At 42.9% G+C, this 16682-nt stretch overlaps 1 protein-coding gene across 2 annotated transcripts in view; it reads right to left on the bottom strand.

Moving 5' to 3' along the window:
* TEK (TEK receptor tyrosine kinase) overlaps positions 1-16682 on the bottom strand; it is a 95235-nt gene that overhangs the window by 40523 nt on the left and 38030 nt on the right. For both annotated transcript variants that reach the window (XM_082696759.1, XM_082696760.1), the window contains exons 2-4: positions 11479-11790; positions 2893-3003; positions 1884-2036 (exon numbers count right to left, since the gene is read on the bottom strand). In XM_082696759.1, coding sequence (XP_082552885.1) covers positions 1884-2036; positions 2893-3003; positions 11479-11790 — 576 coding nt within the window. The remainder of the gene's footprint in view (positions 1-1883; positions 2037-2892; positions 3004-11478; positions 11791-16682) is intronic.

The raw sequence follows: 16682 nt of genomic DNA, 5'->3' as shown, positions 1-16682 counted from the left end.
ACTTTCTTAGAATTATTTTAGATATTAGCAATGCTTCTCAGTTTCACCAAAATACTCTGAAGCAAAGGAGTGCTCCTAGCAGTCTCAAGAGATAGCTAGAGATCAAAATGTGTTTGAAATCTTTCACTTTATCTTAAAACTTCAGGTGAGTTTCAAATTCTAGTCTATATTATGTCATGATTGTTTTGACATTAAAAAAAAAGTTAAATCTTTTACCATATGTCAACATCTGGTGTTTCTGATATGACTAGAAAATGTGCCCATTTTCCCTGGACTCTGAGTACACCTGGTATGCAGTGCTGTATAGGCTGGAGAGAAACACCTAAATGAAATGAAGTCCAACCGTGCTCTTGCCATTTGGACTCTTCCTGAGAGCAGTGGAATAAAAGGGGACTAAACCAGATGAACCACACTTTTCACACTTCCACTGTCATAATCCAAAACGATTTATCCACTTGCCGATATAACTGCTCTGAGAATTACCCAAGGGACAGTGATTCATCTTCTCATCCTTGTATTTTCATACTAACACAATACTAGGCACAGAGTTATGATTAATAGATTTTTGTTGAATGAACAAATGAATAAATATAAGGCAAAGAAAAAGAAAAACTGTAAGATTCCAATCATTAGAATGATGGAGCAGCCCAAATACTTAGACCTGCATTGTTTCATACCATGAATACGTGGGATAGCCAGGAAGTTCAAGGCAAGTTTTTCTTTCTATAAATCAACTTCTTATAAAAACTACTGGTTGAGGGGCCCCTGGGTGGTTCAGTGGGTTAAGTCTCTGCCTTCGGCTCAGGTCATGGTCTCAGGGTCCTGAGACTGAGCCCCGCTTCGGGCTCTCTGTGCAGCAGGGAGCCTGCTTCCCTTCCTCTCTCTCTGCCTGCCTCTCTGCCTGCTTGTGATCCCTCTCGGTCAAATAAATAAATACAATCTTAAAAAAAAAAAACAACTACTGGTTGTCAGTTCCTCTCTACTTTGATAGTTGTAAAAAGGGATCAGGTTGTTTACTAGTTCTCTAACTCATGCACATTTTCAAACATGAGAATAGAAATCCCATTTGAGAGTTAAATAGTCTGGACAGTGTAGGATTTATAAGAGACTTAATGTGTTTTTTTAAAAAGATGTTATTTATTTATTTATTTGAGAGAGAGCATGAGGGCACTGGGGAGGATCAGAGAGAGAGGGAGGGGGAAGAACCTTAAGCGGACTCCATGCTGAGCACAAAGCCCGATGAGGGGCTTGATCTGAACTGATGGCCCTGAGATCGTGACCTGAGCTGAAATCAAGAGTCAGATGCTTAACTGACTGAGCTACCCAAGAGCCTCACAGGAGACTGAATGTTTAACTGGCTCTTAGACCAATCCAGAAGGCCCAACTCGTCCCCGTGTATCAGATGCATTTCAGGGAGACTGCCCAGCTCACTGTGATGCCCCCTTCTTAGAGGAATGAAGCTGCTATTCAAGTGTGAGGTCCTGGAGTCTGCGCTTTGGTATGCTGCCCCCACACTCAACTATAGCTCATTGGTGTAAGCCAGTAGACATTTGACATATATTAGGCCTATCTGATTCTCTATCTTGGGAATTCAAATTTAGTAAATAATAAAAAACCATTGCTGAAGCACAGTTAGAGTAAGCTCAGCCTCCTTGAGAGAAAGTCCATATGCCCCCACCCACGTTGAGCCCCAGATCTTCCCTGGGGCCTATCTTTTCTGGAAACTTCTTTGTCAGCCATTCTACCAATTTTCTAGAGTCCTTAGTAAACTTCCAACCAATTCCCCTGGCTTTTGCTCAGGTAGTCAGAGTCAGTTTCTGTTATTTGCCACTAAAAATCCTAATGACCCAATCATCACAGATTGTGGCCTCTCAGTCACTTACTCCGGACTATCAGCCTGGTGAAGGCTGAGGTGAAGAGGTTTCCTCCTATGTACCTGGCTGAGTACACTCCAGCGTCCTGGGGCTGAGCATGAGGCAGATGCACTTCTAAAATATCAGGTACTTCATGCCGGGGCACTGAGTGGATGAAGGAACCTGGTGAGGGAGAAGAGTAGAGAACAGTGAGTCATACGCAGACACTCCGTTTCCCCTGGAAACATCTGGCCCCTCCACTTCATCAGCTCTTACTGGATACAGAAAACGTGCTCTAGCATATTGGGTGTAGAAGAATGAAAAGGCTGAGCCATGCAGTGCTCTCCCCCAAACTGAGAAAGTTACGGTGATAGAGCAGATAGGTTAGTCTACGTGATCTACCACCAAAGTTATGAAGATAGAGGTAAGGCTAAAGTGCTTATCTTCTGCAGGAAGAGATGAACAGGCACAGACACCCAGCAGACTAATCAGCTAACCAGGAGATAACCTAGAATCCCTGCTGCAATCTGGAAGTCCTCTCCACTCACAGAACTCAGCATAGTCCCCATCAATATTCCAGCTGGATCAGGCAACTGCCACCACAAGGTGTCAAATCACAGCTGGAACTGGACAGATTTGTAAGACACAGTTGGACTCCCAGACCTAATTCCAGTTGGCTTCCCAGGCTCAATCTGCTAATTTCCTTAACCTTGCAATCAAGCAACCTTCAGTCTACATGGCTGAATTTGGGCCCTCTCTTATCACATCATAAGGGGGTGTCTATTGTACATTTAGTTTCACATTATACACTCATAAATTTAGAATGTACATTCATTTATGTATATGAATCTCTACTTAATTAAGCAACCAACCACAGTGACTCATAGAGCTTCTTTAATAAGATTCAACTGTCTTGCATCATAAGAGCTTTGCTTGCAACATCTGCCCCCAAGACTGCACCAGGATAATGACCCGATACATTTCATGCTATCTAATGTCTCACACCATGGTGCTGGCAGGAAATGAAACACATACTCACCATTTTTATAAATCACTGCGTCTTCTTCTTTAATCAACACCTTTTTGAAAGATATGTTCACATTATCTCCCCTGTCCACAGTCATGGTTAAAGTAGCTGGTAGGAAGGAAGCTTTTGAAAGAAAGAAGGAAAACAAATAAGAAAATGAGGTCACACATTTTCTCCAGGAGCAAGTGAACTTGGAACTTCAACAGATGGGGAATGGCACTTGCCAGAAGTCAGCTGATTTGTAGGACAGGAAAATCGATGGCCCCTAACAGATTATAAACTTCATTAAGGTTTTGAAAAATGTGATGAAAGGAATACTCATTCTCTCCATAAAAATATAAATACATATATACACACACTATACATAAACACATTGTTTTCATACAACTAGTTGGGGAGATAAAGGACTTTATGTTGATTAGTATCCGATATCAAACTAAGACCTGACATTAGCTATAAACTATAGTAACAATGGATCAAACAACCTTCTCCAGTTCCTACCAAGTTTTCTCAAAGTGGAAAAGAATAGAAGTGGTTAGAGATTTGCCAAATGGCTCTTCCCTTTTGGGTCAAGGTCCTTCTGGGTTGTGTTGATCCAACTAATTCTAATTGCTTTGGAATGCAGCAAGTATTTCTCAAATGGAATCAGCACAATACTGGACTTATTACTAATGATGTAAATATTGGAATATTGGACAGTAAGGCAAAGATGAGATCCAGTATCTTCCTTTCTTCCTCTTAATTTTGTGTGTGTGTATGTATAAATGTATGTATATATGTATATATATATATATATGTCTGAGTCCTTCGGTTTGTTGGACAAGGTATGTGGATAAAATCTTCTAGCATTCTTCCAGCCACAACAGTATCTGAATTCCCTTAATTTATGCCATAATCTATAGAGAGCCACAATTATAAGAATAAGGGGGGATTAATTTTAGGCTTTACTGAGGAAAGTCAATTTTTTAAAATTTCAGCCTTACTGAGGTATAATTGACATACATGTTAAGCCAACTTTTAAAATTTAAGCATCACTACTTAAAGAAGAGAATCAGAACATGTAAATTCCCTAAACATGGAGGCCAGGAGGGACCTAAAAAAGGAGAAAAAAGCCCAAGTAAAAATCACAGCATACAGAAAAGATAGATTCTGCCAAATGTATGTCCAGAGCCAGAGAATCCTAGAATAAATTTTTAAAAAATATATTACACACACACACACACAGACACACACACACACACACGCTCTTTTTCATGACCTACACATTAAACATAGTAAAACATAAGACTGAGGGAGAGAAAAATGTATGCCAGACTCAATAATTCAAAGAAGCTGGTACTGCAATAATTATGTCAGAAAAATATAATTTACTCTAAAGCCAAAACAAAAATTTAAGGATAAAGATGGTCTTTACATGGTTATATAAAAAATGGAAGATCTAGTCATCATAAACCTATATATGCATCTAACAACAGATTCAAAACCCACGAAACAGAAACTGACAGAATTAAAGGAAGAAACTGACAAAGCCACAAACATTGTGGAAGCTTCCCAAAACTGATCCATCAAACAGACCAAAAATTACTGAGTAACACAATTAAAGATCTGTTGGCTATTCACAGATCCCTGTACCCAGTTCTAAGATCATCGCCTCCCTTATTAAGCCACAAAGCACATCTCCATAAATAACATAGAACCAATATCCCGTGGAACAAATTATCTGACCAGATGCACCTAAATTAGTCATCAGTAGCAAAGCACCGTATGCCCTGACGTTTGGATGCCTAAGGCATTTCAGCCCAGGAGCAAGCCTTCTGCAGACAGCAGGGTGAATCAGCCTTCCTTCCTGGCACCTCTGTGGCTCTCAGACTGGTGCCTTGAGAGAGGCTGATTAGGTACGTGCACACCATGGGCTTAGAGGGCTACCCTGGGTGCAGACGATGCCTTGAACTGCACTCAGCAGGACTCAGCCTTAGGTTCATCTCTCTGTTCTTGTCTTTTTGCACACCCAGGCATAGTGCCCTCCCAGGACACCCCCATCAATGCCTTTGGTGACATGGGGAGCACCTAGAGGGGGGATGGGACAGACCCAAGGGCAGTGGGAGCACTGGAAGAAGACAGTCCTAGGCTGTCAAAGTGGCTCCACTACTTACTGGACCTTGAAGGAGTTACTTAACCTCTGAACATCTCAGCTTCCTCATCTCTAATTTAGAAGTAAAAGTATTCACTTTAAAAGGTTGTTGGGGAATATGAAATGATGGATTCCAAGTGCAGGGGGACTTAGAAGCGATCAGCATCCTTCCCAAATATAAACAAACGACAGCACAGCTACACGGACATGTGCAATACGGACAACAGGGGCAGCTTTCTCACGGGGACTGAGACGGATCAAGCATGCAGGGAAGGTACGCATGACTGGCAGGGGGACTTGGGGCTCCTGCTCGCAGTGACAAGGGGCTTCCTCAAGCAGTCCTGACACATGCGGCTCCCGCTCTCTGTAGCAGGAGAACCAGAGAGAACCTTTTGTGACCATTTTTTACTGTTGTTCCTTTCTCTGTGGTTTGTTTTGATTTTCTGCCCCTCTGTGTGGCGGTCTGACCGTGGAGCTGACCATGGAACTTCTCACTCAACATCATATCCTGAAAAGGAACTGCTATTCCCCACGAGGCTCAGCTCCAAAGGGGCTTTTCTCCCCCCCGCCCACTCTGTGGTTCTTTCTTATTTTAGACTTTGTGCCTTTTAAGCTCCCTGTTCTCTTTCATTTTTTTTTTTAAGATTTTATTTATTTATCAGAGAGAGATAAAGCACAACCAGGGGGAACAAGAGACAGGAAGGAGAAGCGGGATCCCCGCAGGGCAGAGAGCCCAATGTGGATTTTGATCCCAGGACTCTGGGATCGTGACCTGAGCCAAAGGCAGATGCTTAACCACTGAGCCATCCAGGTGTCCCATAAGCTCCTTGTCTCCTTAGGTAGAAACACGGTAACAGCAGAGTCCACGCCACCCATCCTGCCCACGCCTGCATTAATGGCTCTAAATTGACTGTTCTCTGCTGAGTACTAATATAGGGATCTACAACCTTCACACTGACCTTTGCTGGAGCCCCGCTGGTCTACAGCATGCACAGATTAATTTCATGTGACTTTACAGGATCATGAAAATAATAAGCACCTTTCAGTAGTGCCTACGATCAGGCACGACTTTTTCTTAGCACTTTATTCAGATATAATTTTCACAATATCTCTATCAGATAGGTACTACAATTATCCTAATTTTATAAATGAGGAAATTAAGATGCAGAGAGGTAAAGTAACTTGTTCAAATTCATGCAGCAAATTCATGGGAGAGTCAGGATTTAAACTAGATTCCTTGGGTCTGGAAGCTTTTCAGAGGCTATATAATGTTACTACTCACAAGGCTTTAAAGTCCTAGTACCTCGTTTATCAATGAGATTGCTAGGGACTGAATGTGAAGATGACTGTTCAAGGTCATTTGAATGGACTATTTAATGGACAGAGCTTAACTAAGAACATGATTCCCTATTCCTTAAGGGCTGATTAAGAGAAGAGGTCATAGTAACACTTATAAACAAAGATATTTCTCACTGGTGTAAAATAATTGAGTTCCATTTTGGGTATCTCCTTTAATGATAGAGACTAAGGGTAATAACATAGTTTTATGCCCATTACTTTTTTGTGCAGTCTTCACAAGTGTGCTAGAAAGATGGTGTATCCATTTGTCGACCCATATGGGAGATGGAGTTAAGGGTGACTTAGTCCCTTACCCGAGGCTTCCTGACAGTGAATCCGTGTGAAAGCTGAGACATGAACTCAAGATGCCCCCACTTGCTCAACAATGCTAGCTCTCCAGACCCATCTCACTCCAAGTCCACGGCCTCAGCTTTCAACGGCAGCCATTCTGAACTGTACTCAGCTCTACGAAAGGACCACGGATCACTCATACACAAGTCATAAACTTTCTCTCTCTCCTTGGCTCCTTCCTTCCCCCATGTCTCACCAAGTCCCACTCATCCTCGGCCCCTACGTAGATGTCCCTTTCTCCAGGAACTTTACCCCTCCCCTGGGATCCAGGGTGAATGCCTCAAGGCTGCTCTCCGAAGGCCCCGCATGTCCCCATGCCAGCCCCTGCAGAGCGCAGCACCCCTGCTAGCCCGAACGCTCCAAGATACAAGTTCACATCTGTTTTGAAAGGCAGCATGGGGTATTTGGTCAGGGCCTGGCTTCTGGGAACAGCCCAAGTGAACCTTTCCAGATCCGACAATGAAAACCAGGTGTGTGACTGCATCTAAGTTGCAACTGATCTAAGCCTCATCTATTAATACAGGTCCTAACAGTCCTCGTCAGAGATACATTTGGTAAAGACTAAACTATGCAGTAATGTCTATAAGATTGCTAGGGGAATGTCAGGCACAGAAGTATTCAGGAAATGTTACTGTCACTTTAGTTTCCATGTGTGACACAAAAAGAGGCCTAAGAGTACTTGGGAAATGAAAGAATATATGAATGAATCAGATCTCAAGTTTTCCTATTTTTTTTTTCTGCTTTTAACACATTCATTTGTGTTGGTTTAGATAGAAATAGCTCCTCTTTATCAACGTCACAAAACATATTTACAAGGTTTGATTTTTTTTTTTTTAAGATTTATTTATTTGATAGACAGAGGTCACAAGTAGGCAGAGAGGCAGGCAGAGAGAGAAGGGGAAGCAGGCTCCCCGCTGAGCAGAGAGCCCGACTCTACTAGGGGCTCGATCCCAGGACCCTGAGATCATGACCTGAGCTGAAGGCAGAGGCTTTAACCTGGTGGCAGAGCCACCCAGGCGCCCCTGCAAAGTTTGATGTTCTTAAAGTAAAGCGATTTCTCAGATGAAAATAGGAAGGAAATAACCTATGCTTCCTTCTGATGGAACACCGAGACAGCATTTGGATGTAAAAAGGTCTCAAACTTCACTTATACCTCCCTACCCCCAAATGAAATCACCACTGAGGTTTGAACAAACTGCTTTTGATTTTTTTGCATGATGCCATTGATAAAAATGGTTTGACTGTTTGGTGTGTGAGAGCCAACATAAGCGTATTTTGGCCCATCTCAAATGGATTTTCCACTTCCTCCCCAGATGCACGAGTCAGCAGCAAGCTGGACTACGTTGCTGTTTATCCTATCCTGCTATGTCCCTGCGCAGGCACCTCTGAGATCCCCTGGTGTTTTGCTAGGGAATTAATAGTGTCACAAAGACCGAGCTGTGCAGGTTTTCCTGATTGCCTGTAAAGGATAGCACTTTCCTCCCACCACATTTCAGCTACTGGATGGTGAGTGAAAGAAACAGAATCAGTTCAACAGCTGGTGATGATGTTATTAAAATGCAAGAGAGAAAGCGCTTCCTCTTTTCCTATTTTGTATACATTTGCACAATTACATTAATGGATGGTATTACATTTTTCCACAACTGAGTAGAAAAATAGTCTTACTAAATTATTGCTTATTTCCATGGCACTGTGATGATTATTGAAGATTTACTAGGAGCCAGATAGATTGGCCATCTCCTTTGATTCTCAGATGTCTGGGGTAAAATCTCTACCTCCATCATTTCTTTCAAGTGAGAAAAATGATTTCAGTGAAGGAGTTTTCCCTGCATCCTATGATTCAGTTGCAGAGGCTTAAGCCCATGTTTCTACACTGTGCCCTGGAGTGCCCTGCAGGACTGGCTCAATGGACTGGCTCTACCTTATAAAACATGTGCTCAGAATGGAGGAGGGGGTTAACAGCAAGTGGGAGGGATGTGCCAAGCATATGGTAACGGTCACCCACATAGGCTCAGCAGTCAGGTCACAGGTCATTTAATCCCAGTCCCAGGTGCCTGGGTGGCTCAGTTGGTTAAGTGACTGCCTTCGGCTCAGATCACGATCCTGGAGTCCTGGGATCGAGTCCTCCATCGGGCTCCCAGCTTTGCAGGGAGTCTTCTTCACTCTCTGAGCTTCTCCCCTCTCATGCTTTCTCTCTCTCTCTCTCAAATAAATCAATAAAATATTTTTTAAAAATCCCATTCCCACCATTTACAAACCACTATTGTTATTCTGTAACTCACTCTGCAAAGTCTCATTTCACCCCAGCTTTTAGCAACATGTCGACCGTAACCATCCACTCTTCATGGAAAGGCACTCATGGTATTTTGAAGGTATCATTATACTCATTTCACAGATGATGAAAAATGAGACCAGTGGATGTTAAAGAAACTGTCCAGGGCCCCAGAGCTGGTGAGTGGTGAGGAAAGAATTAAAACTGATGAGAAAAGGCATCTAAAAGCCATCTCCTCCCCGTGCTTTCTCGCTAGAAAGCCAGCCTTCACTTCATTTAGCTGAATTTAAGCTCTCTTTTCCTGTGCTGGCCTAGACCTTCGGTTTGGAGCGGTTGTTATGGTTGGTCTTTGACTCCCAAAATTCTGGTTTAATATACTCTGCAGGTTCTTACTTCTATACCATCAAGGACAGACCCATACCAGCCTGAAAAGGGCACAGTGGCATCCCACATTTCATTCCTACGAAGGCACTGGGGCCCACGTCTCGGATTATCTTCATTCTGAATGTGGAAGCGTCAGCAGAAAGGACTAACTCTTGACACAAGTCAAATCCCGAATGACACGTGTGGAACATAACAGGGCTGACTCTTCAGCTCTGATAGCTTTGGCACACCTCACATCCCTTTGTTCAAACTCTCTTCCCTCACCGGAGAGCTGCATTCCTGGGAACGTCTGTTGTGCACTTTCCCACTCACCCTAGTGTCATTTAAAGGTGACCGGTGCAGTTTTGCTAAGAAAACCTTTTCCTTTATTTGTAATGAATGGTGATTTTATCACTTTTGACTTTAAAATGAGCTTGCTGCCTTCAAATCTTTTCATTATCACAGCCCTGAGGAATCTTACCACCTGGGACCTTGTGGGAAATGCACCATCTCGGGAGATCAGAGTCTGCATTTTACCAAGACCCACAGTTGGTCTAGAAGCTCATTCAACTTAGAGAGACACTGGGCTAAGAAAAAAAAAAAAAAAAAAAAGCAGACTCCTAGCTAAAAAACAGACCATCAGAGACACATGTAGAGCTGTGTTATTTATGTGGATCAGTCTAGCAATGAAAAATCAAACCCTGAAGAGTTCACAATGTCATTATCTCCTAAAATGACACTTTCTCAGGCCACAGTCCCTGTGGATACGATGACATCAATCTGGAAAGGATTCCTCTAGAGGTATGACCAGCTCAGAAAAAAGGGTTGACACATGAGTGGCCAGATCATTCCAGTCAGAACAAGGAGAGGTCATCTCTGCTGGAATTCTGTGCCTTCCTCCCAGCAAGCAGCATCAAGATACCAGGAGTCTACCCACCTGTCCAGGCCTGGGAGTCTTAGGGCAAAACAGAACCATTAAAGAATACGCACAGCTGCCTTCTCCAGCGGTCATCAGTTTGGTGGACGGGCCTAAAGACTTAGGTTAGAGCCACTTGTATTTTGGGACAAAGGTTCCATCCCTTCACTGCCTTGTAAGGCGGTAGCTAAGAATAATGTGCCCCTTTACAGAAACCCCTCAACATCTGCCTTCAAAATTCCAGGGTTCTGTGAGCTAAGTGTGGCCATTCAAGTGCCAAAACGAAACCACGTTCTCTTTCCAAGAATGGCAGCGGGCTGGAAGGGCCCCAGTGCTTCAACCTTCCCTGTCTCTGTCATCTTTGCCATTTAATTGTGGGAGGCCTAGCCATTGTGAGCTTAGGCTCAGCTATTTGACTTTCTTGGGCAAAGAAATGGGATTGGAGTGAGAGCGCACAACACTGAGGCTAGGTTTCAAGAAGCGTTGTGCGTTTCCTCTTGTTCTCTTGCACTTCTGCCATCTCTGTGAGAATGCACCTAGCTAAACCTGCGAGAGGAAAATAGACGCATGGAACAGACCCAGGCTGGTGCAGCCAAGGCCGGCATAATACGCCTACTGTCGGCCAACATCCACGTGTGAGAAAGCCAGGTCAGGAATGGCAGAGCCACCCAATCCGCCCAGCTGACTTATACTCACAGGCTGTGAACGTTTACTTGTGCCGTGCCACTGGGGTCTGTGGTTGTGTGGGACACAGCATGACCACGGCCACAGATAACCGACAGACTAAGGAACCAGTTAAGTTATTGATAGATGCTCCCTTTTTAAGTTTCTTATTTCTACCACATTGTCCCCTGAAAACAGTGACTTCTGTTAAGAATACTCAGGAGCAAGCAAAACAAAGAAACAAATGAAAACTCAATTAGAAAGCTCAAAACAGCTCCTATCTTGGCATGGACAGTTGTCTTCGTCTCTGTGATTTCCCTACTCCATACATGTAACATGTTCCTATCTCCATAAGGGCCACGGAAACCTTAGCACAATATGTATTTACAGTTCATTTCATCTCGGGAACCAGGCACAATGTCCGGCGAAGGGGTCGAACGTGGGTGAGGTGGGCTGGCCGGTGTCTTTGCTCCTGAATGCTATGTGCATACTAGAGACAAGCCGCAGACGAGCTCTGTGTGAGCCTCAGCGGACGCCACGGCCCCCGACGAATGGGCATGTTACCTTGCTGCCGCATCTTCATGGTCCGGATCCTTATTGCTTCTCCTCGAACGCGCCCTTCGCAGAAGTAGGCGCCATTGATTTTACTAGCCTTTTCTCTCTTCCAAACGACTTTTTTAGCCCATTCTCTGGTCACATCTTGAGTAACTTCCAGTGGATCCTGGTGCTGGTTCATTAAGGCTTCAAAGTCCCTTCCTATAGTGATGGGCTCATGGGGGCGCCAGCCAGAGGCGATGCAGGTGAGCGACGTTTCCGCATCAGACACCAGAGGTAGGGAATTGATCAGGATCAGGTCCATGGCACTGTCCACTGTTCCTGAAAAAGAAAGAAGGTGCGTCATCCATGAGGAAGGTGATTAATGTGGCTCCATGGGATAAGTGGGGGCTTACAGAGTCCTGGCTGAAAATAGCTGGTGAGCCGTCTTTCTAAAATGCTACTGTTCCATAGGACAAGAACTGAAACTCTTTACCATGGCATCACCTAGACACTACGAGCCCCTCCTGCCCCACTGCACACCGCGGCTGCCGTGGACTCTCAGTTCTTCTCCATCCCGCCAACAGAGCTGTGCATTATAGCTCTACCCACTCCAGTGTCTGTGACATTAGTTAGGTGTTCAGCAAATGCTTGTTGAGTTAAATTCACAACAATAGCATTATTGCCACTAATTATTAATGAAAGTAATTATAATTATTAAAAATTAACGAGAATGTGGTACTCTCATCGTTATCAAAGAATTCCATAGAGAAGGACTGAGTGAGGGCCACGTTTCCTTCTGAGCCTCTTTTGCCTCATCTCTAAAATGAGGCTAACAAGGGTGCCGGGTGGCTCAGTGGGTGAAGCATCTGCCTTTGCCTCAGGTCAGGATCCCAGCGTCCTGGGATGGAGCCCCGTGTCTGGGTCTCTGCTCAGCAGCAGAGTTGGCTTCTCCCTCTCCCTCCCCCTGCTCCTGCTCTCTCTCCTTCCTGCTCTCTTTCAAATAAATTAATAAAATATTAAAAAATATATAAAGTAATTTTAAAAAACGAGGCTAACAAGACCCATTTTGCAGGATTCCTGTAAAGATTAAATGAGATAAGGTACCAGACTTACTAAGCACTGTATCTTATGGGGTTTACAATGACCATTATTTCGGTTCTCTTAATTCTGTTTCCTGAACACCTAGGCCCACACCTCAACCATCCCCACATGTGAAAATGAAATCCTATCTGGCCTTTAAAAGGTTTTCCATAAATGATGAAGCACATTTTAGAAACGAAAATGCCTTCTTTTCAGGTTTCCTCCCTCCTCACTCTTCTCCTCTGATTTCCAAAGTTTCTAAGATGAACTAATAAAACCTCTGCTCCTCTCAAGTGTGGAAAACCAGGGATGAAGGGTATTCACTGGCTCAGGTGATGGCTGATCTCCAAGTCTACATGCAGTGACCTGGGGGCTACCGAGGTCAAGCACAATGGATGACAAGTTCTCTTCCGTGAAGGAGAGAAGCTGTTTTGTTCACGCTGACGTATATAGGAGTACCCTGCCTAGTCCCTGCATGTAGGACTTAACAAATATTTGTTGAATGAGTGGGTGGTTGGGTGGATGGATGGGTGGACCAATTTTATTCCAGATCTGCCTGGTTCAAGTTTACAACTCCGACTTCTAGAATAATGAGTTAAACGTGGAAGTGTTCCTCTGAGTCTAAATTGACATCCTTGCCCAAATTTAAAAGGCTGTTTTGAGAAGTACTAAGTTTAAAGAAAGAAAAAGCAAGTGTTTTAATTTTTATAAAATGTCACAGGAAGGTGATCAATTGCTGAGTATATACGGCTGACTGGCATTCATCTACCAGATCTTTTTTGAGCCTCTGCTTCTATCAGACATTTTGCCTGCCATGACGTCCTCTTAGAATTTTAATGGCAATTGCCAGTGTTGGATGGATGCCGTGATATTTTGAGAAGGACACTATTAGGAGTTACATTTTTGTCTGATTAATTAAGAAGAATGTCCAAGTCAGATCTTAATGTAAGTGGGAATGAGAGCTATATATATTTTTTTCTTGTAATGTTAACTCAATATTTGGGACTGAGGGACAAAATTTGCCTTGAATGGGTTTCCCAACCTGACCCGCAAGAAGCATGTATCTTGCTCCAAGCCTCAATGGTAACTTCATGATCTCTAGAGAAGAGACAGGGATTGTGATTTAAAATAATAATAATAATAATAATAATAATAATAATAATAATAATAATAAAGTGCTGTAAGAGAGGATGAGTGAGGAAAACTAGCAGTGGAATTAGGGCTTCCAAAAATAACACTGGAGCCCAGCTCCCCTCCACACGTAGGTCCAGCTGGGCCTTGGAGTGGATACCACCTCGTCTCCCACACTCACTCATGCCAGGCATGTTCCCAGAGAGAGTCATCAGAGGAAGGAAACACCGTCATTCTTTCAGCTCCGGTTCAATCGAGGCTCATTTCTAGAACGAGGTGAGTGACTTGCCAAAACTGAGGGACTGACTCTGAACTCACTGAACTTGCGCTGGCTCTGGTTTTTGAAGGATGTTAGGAAATAATAAAAAATGCAGCTGATTTGAAAAGACAGCCACACTTCATCTCTACATGGTTTCTGGGTATGGATTCGGTTTCTTTTTCCCCTTTTTGCTCCCAGTTCTCTCCCTTTACTTTCAGTGACAGAAAGGGAAATCATGTAACTTCTGCGGGTCCAGACTGGACTAGGCTTCCCTCCCCTTACTCAGTATGCCACTTACAGGAAGCCCTCTCCCACCGATGAGTTGTTGGTCCTTGGTCATGCCATTTACGGTGAGGTGTCAGTAGGATTTTGTATGTGAGCTATGGAGATGAGAAGAAATCCCTACCAGATTCCTGGGGTGGATCTTAAAAATCATCTACTTAATTTTCCTGAAACAAGAGTATGCATCTGTAACTTGTCTGCATATGCCTAAAGCAATTCTGGAAGGTGAGACGTGAAACTGAGAACAAGAGTGACCCATTAGGGGAGAGTGGGGTACCTGGGGGACATGATAAGAGGAAGGTTTGTCACCATATACATATGTACGCTGGCTTTTAGAACCATTTGAATAATACCTACACATAAAAATCAAATGTAAAAAGTAAATGCTATTGCTCGTTCCTTAAAAAGTTGTATTTGGAAAGGAATCAAGAGCCGGAGGGATCTATGTGTCTCTCATCATTTGTCCCTATATCCCAATCTCTTTGGATTGCATCCAAGTAATGCATTTTTCTCTTTGTCTCTTCTTTAGTGGGAAATGTGATACCATTCCACAATGCTGGGGGGAAAAACATGGGTTTAAAAAAAGAAAAAAGAGAAAAAACCCTTGAGAATAGGGAGAAGAAGAGTAACTATACTTGACCTCTCAAAGAGAATAAAGGAGCCGGGGCCCTCACGCCATGGGTACAGCTGTGGTCTGTGGCTTCTTGAAAGAGTTCAGCCACAGACACTGTGAAAGATGTGACTGTAGGTACACAGCTGGTGCCACAGAGTAATCTGCTACTGGGGACACAGGTCTCAGAAAAATTGCCAGAAGACAGACCAGGCTCACACCAGTATCATTTCCTGTGCCTAACGCCTTTTCCTACCTTATAACTCTGTCTTCCCCAAGTCCCACTGGGGACTGGCATGGAGTTCTTTCACCTCAGTCATGGTCTGAAGGGCTCTAGTCCAATCCAGTGCTTAGTTCTTGACAAACCTAGCATCAAGGAAAAGGCTAAGTTTGCTATATGAGTAAGTAAGACGCATGTTGAATTTCAGGCATCTTCCATGCTTTGGGAGTTGATATGATTTTTCCTTAGCAAAGACCTTGCAAACACTTTTTAATATTTGCCTAAAATGTGTCTTATTTATAAAGAAGTGCTTTCCATCATGACATGGCATCTGCCAAGTTAACAAATGATTGTCCATCACAGTTGAAGCCCAATATCCTAAAATGTTACTTCTCTCACTCTGTCATTTGTCCGCTATAGGACACATTATCTAATCATTCACAGTAACATTTGCTTATTAAACTGCATTGTGGTCCACTCGAAATGTTTATAAATTGTTTTTGCCCTTAGATTTTCTTATGTTTAATATTGCTTTGAATAATGATTCATTAACTAAGACAAAGAAATATTTTTCTTTAAAAATAGTCATTGATGTGGATGGAGTTAGAGTGTATTACGCTAAGTGAAATAAATCAGACAAAGACAAATACCATATGATCTCACTCATATGACTCATATGTGGAATTTAAGAAATAAAACAGGTTAACATATGGGAAAGGGGGAAAAAAAGGAGGGAAGCAAGCCATAAGAGACTCTTAACTATAGAGAACAAACTGAGGGTTGATGGAGGGAGGTGGGCGGGGGATGGGCTAAATGGGTGATGGGGATTAAGGAGGGCACTAGTGATAAACCCTGAGTGTTACATGTGATGAACCACTCCTGAAGCCAATATTACCTTATATGTTAACTAACTAGAATTAATCTTTTTAAAAAGATTTTATTTATTTATTCATGAGAGACATAGAGAAAGAGAGGCAGAGGGAGAAGCCGGCTCCCCACTGAGCAGGGAGCCCGACATGGGACTTGATCCCAGGACCCCGGGATCATGACCTGAGCGAAGGTAGCCACTTAACCATCTGAGCCACCCAGGCACCCCTGACTAGAATTCAAATAAAAATTTGAAACAAACAAAAATATTCATAGAAAAATAGACACATAGATCAATGGAACAGAATAGAAAGGCCAGAAATAAACCCACAATTACATGGTCAATTAATCTTCAACAGAAGAAGTAAGAATATGCAAAGGGAAAACAACAGTCTCTTCGACAAAACGGTGTTGAAAAACTGAACAGCTACATTCATGAATGAAAATGGAACCAGTTTGTTACACTGTATAGAGAACGAAATTAAAAATGAATTAAGGACCTTAATGGGAAACCTGAAACCATAAAAATCCAAGAAGAGAGCATAAGCAGTAATTTCTTTGATATCAGTCATAATAGCATCTTTTTAGATAGGTCCCTTGAAGAAAGGGAAACAAAAGCAAAAATAAACTATTGGGATTATACTAAAATAAAAAGTTCTGTACAACAAAGGACATAACCAACAAACTAAAAAACAACCTACTGAATGGGAAACGATATTTGCAAATGACGTACCCAATAAAGGATTAGTATCCAAATATATATAAGGAACTTATACAACTCA

The sequence above is a fragment of the Mustela nivalis genome (assembly GCF_964662115.1).
Source record: "Mustela nivalis genome assembly, chromosome: 13".
NCBI classification, from domain to species: Eukaryota; Metazoa; Chordata; class Mammalia; order Carnivora; family Mustelidae; genus Mustela; species Mustela nivalis.
The sequence above is the reverse complement of the archived record's forward strand: the minus strand, read 5'-3'. Positions and strand labels throughout refer to the sequence as shown.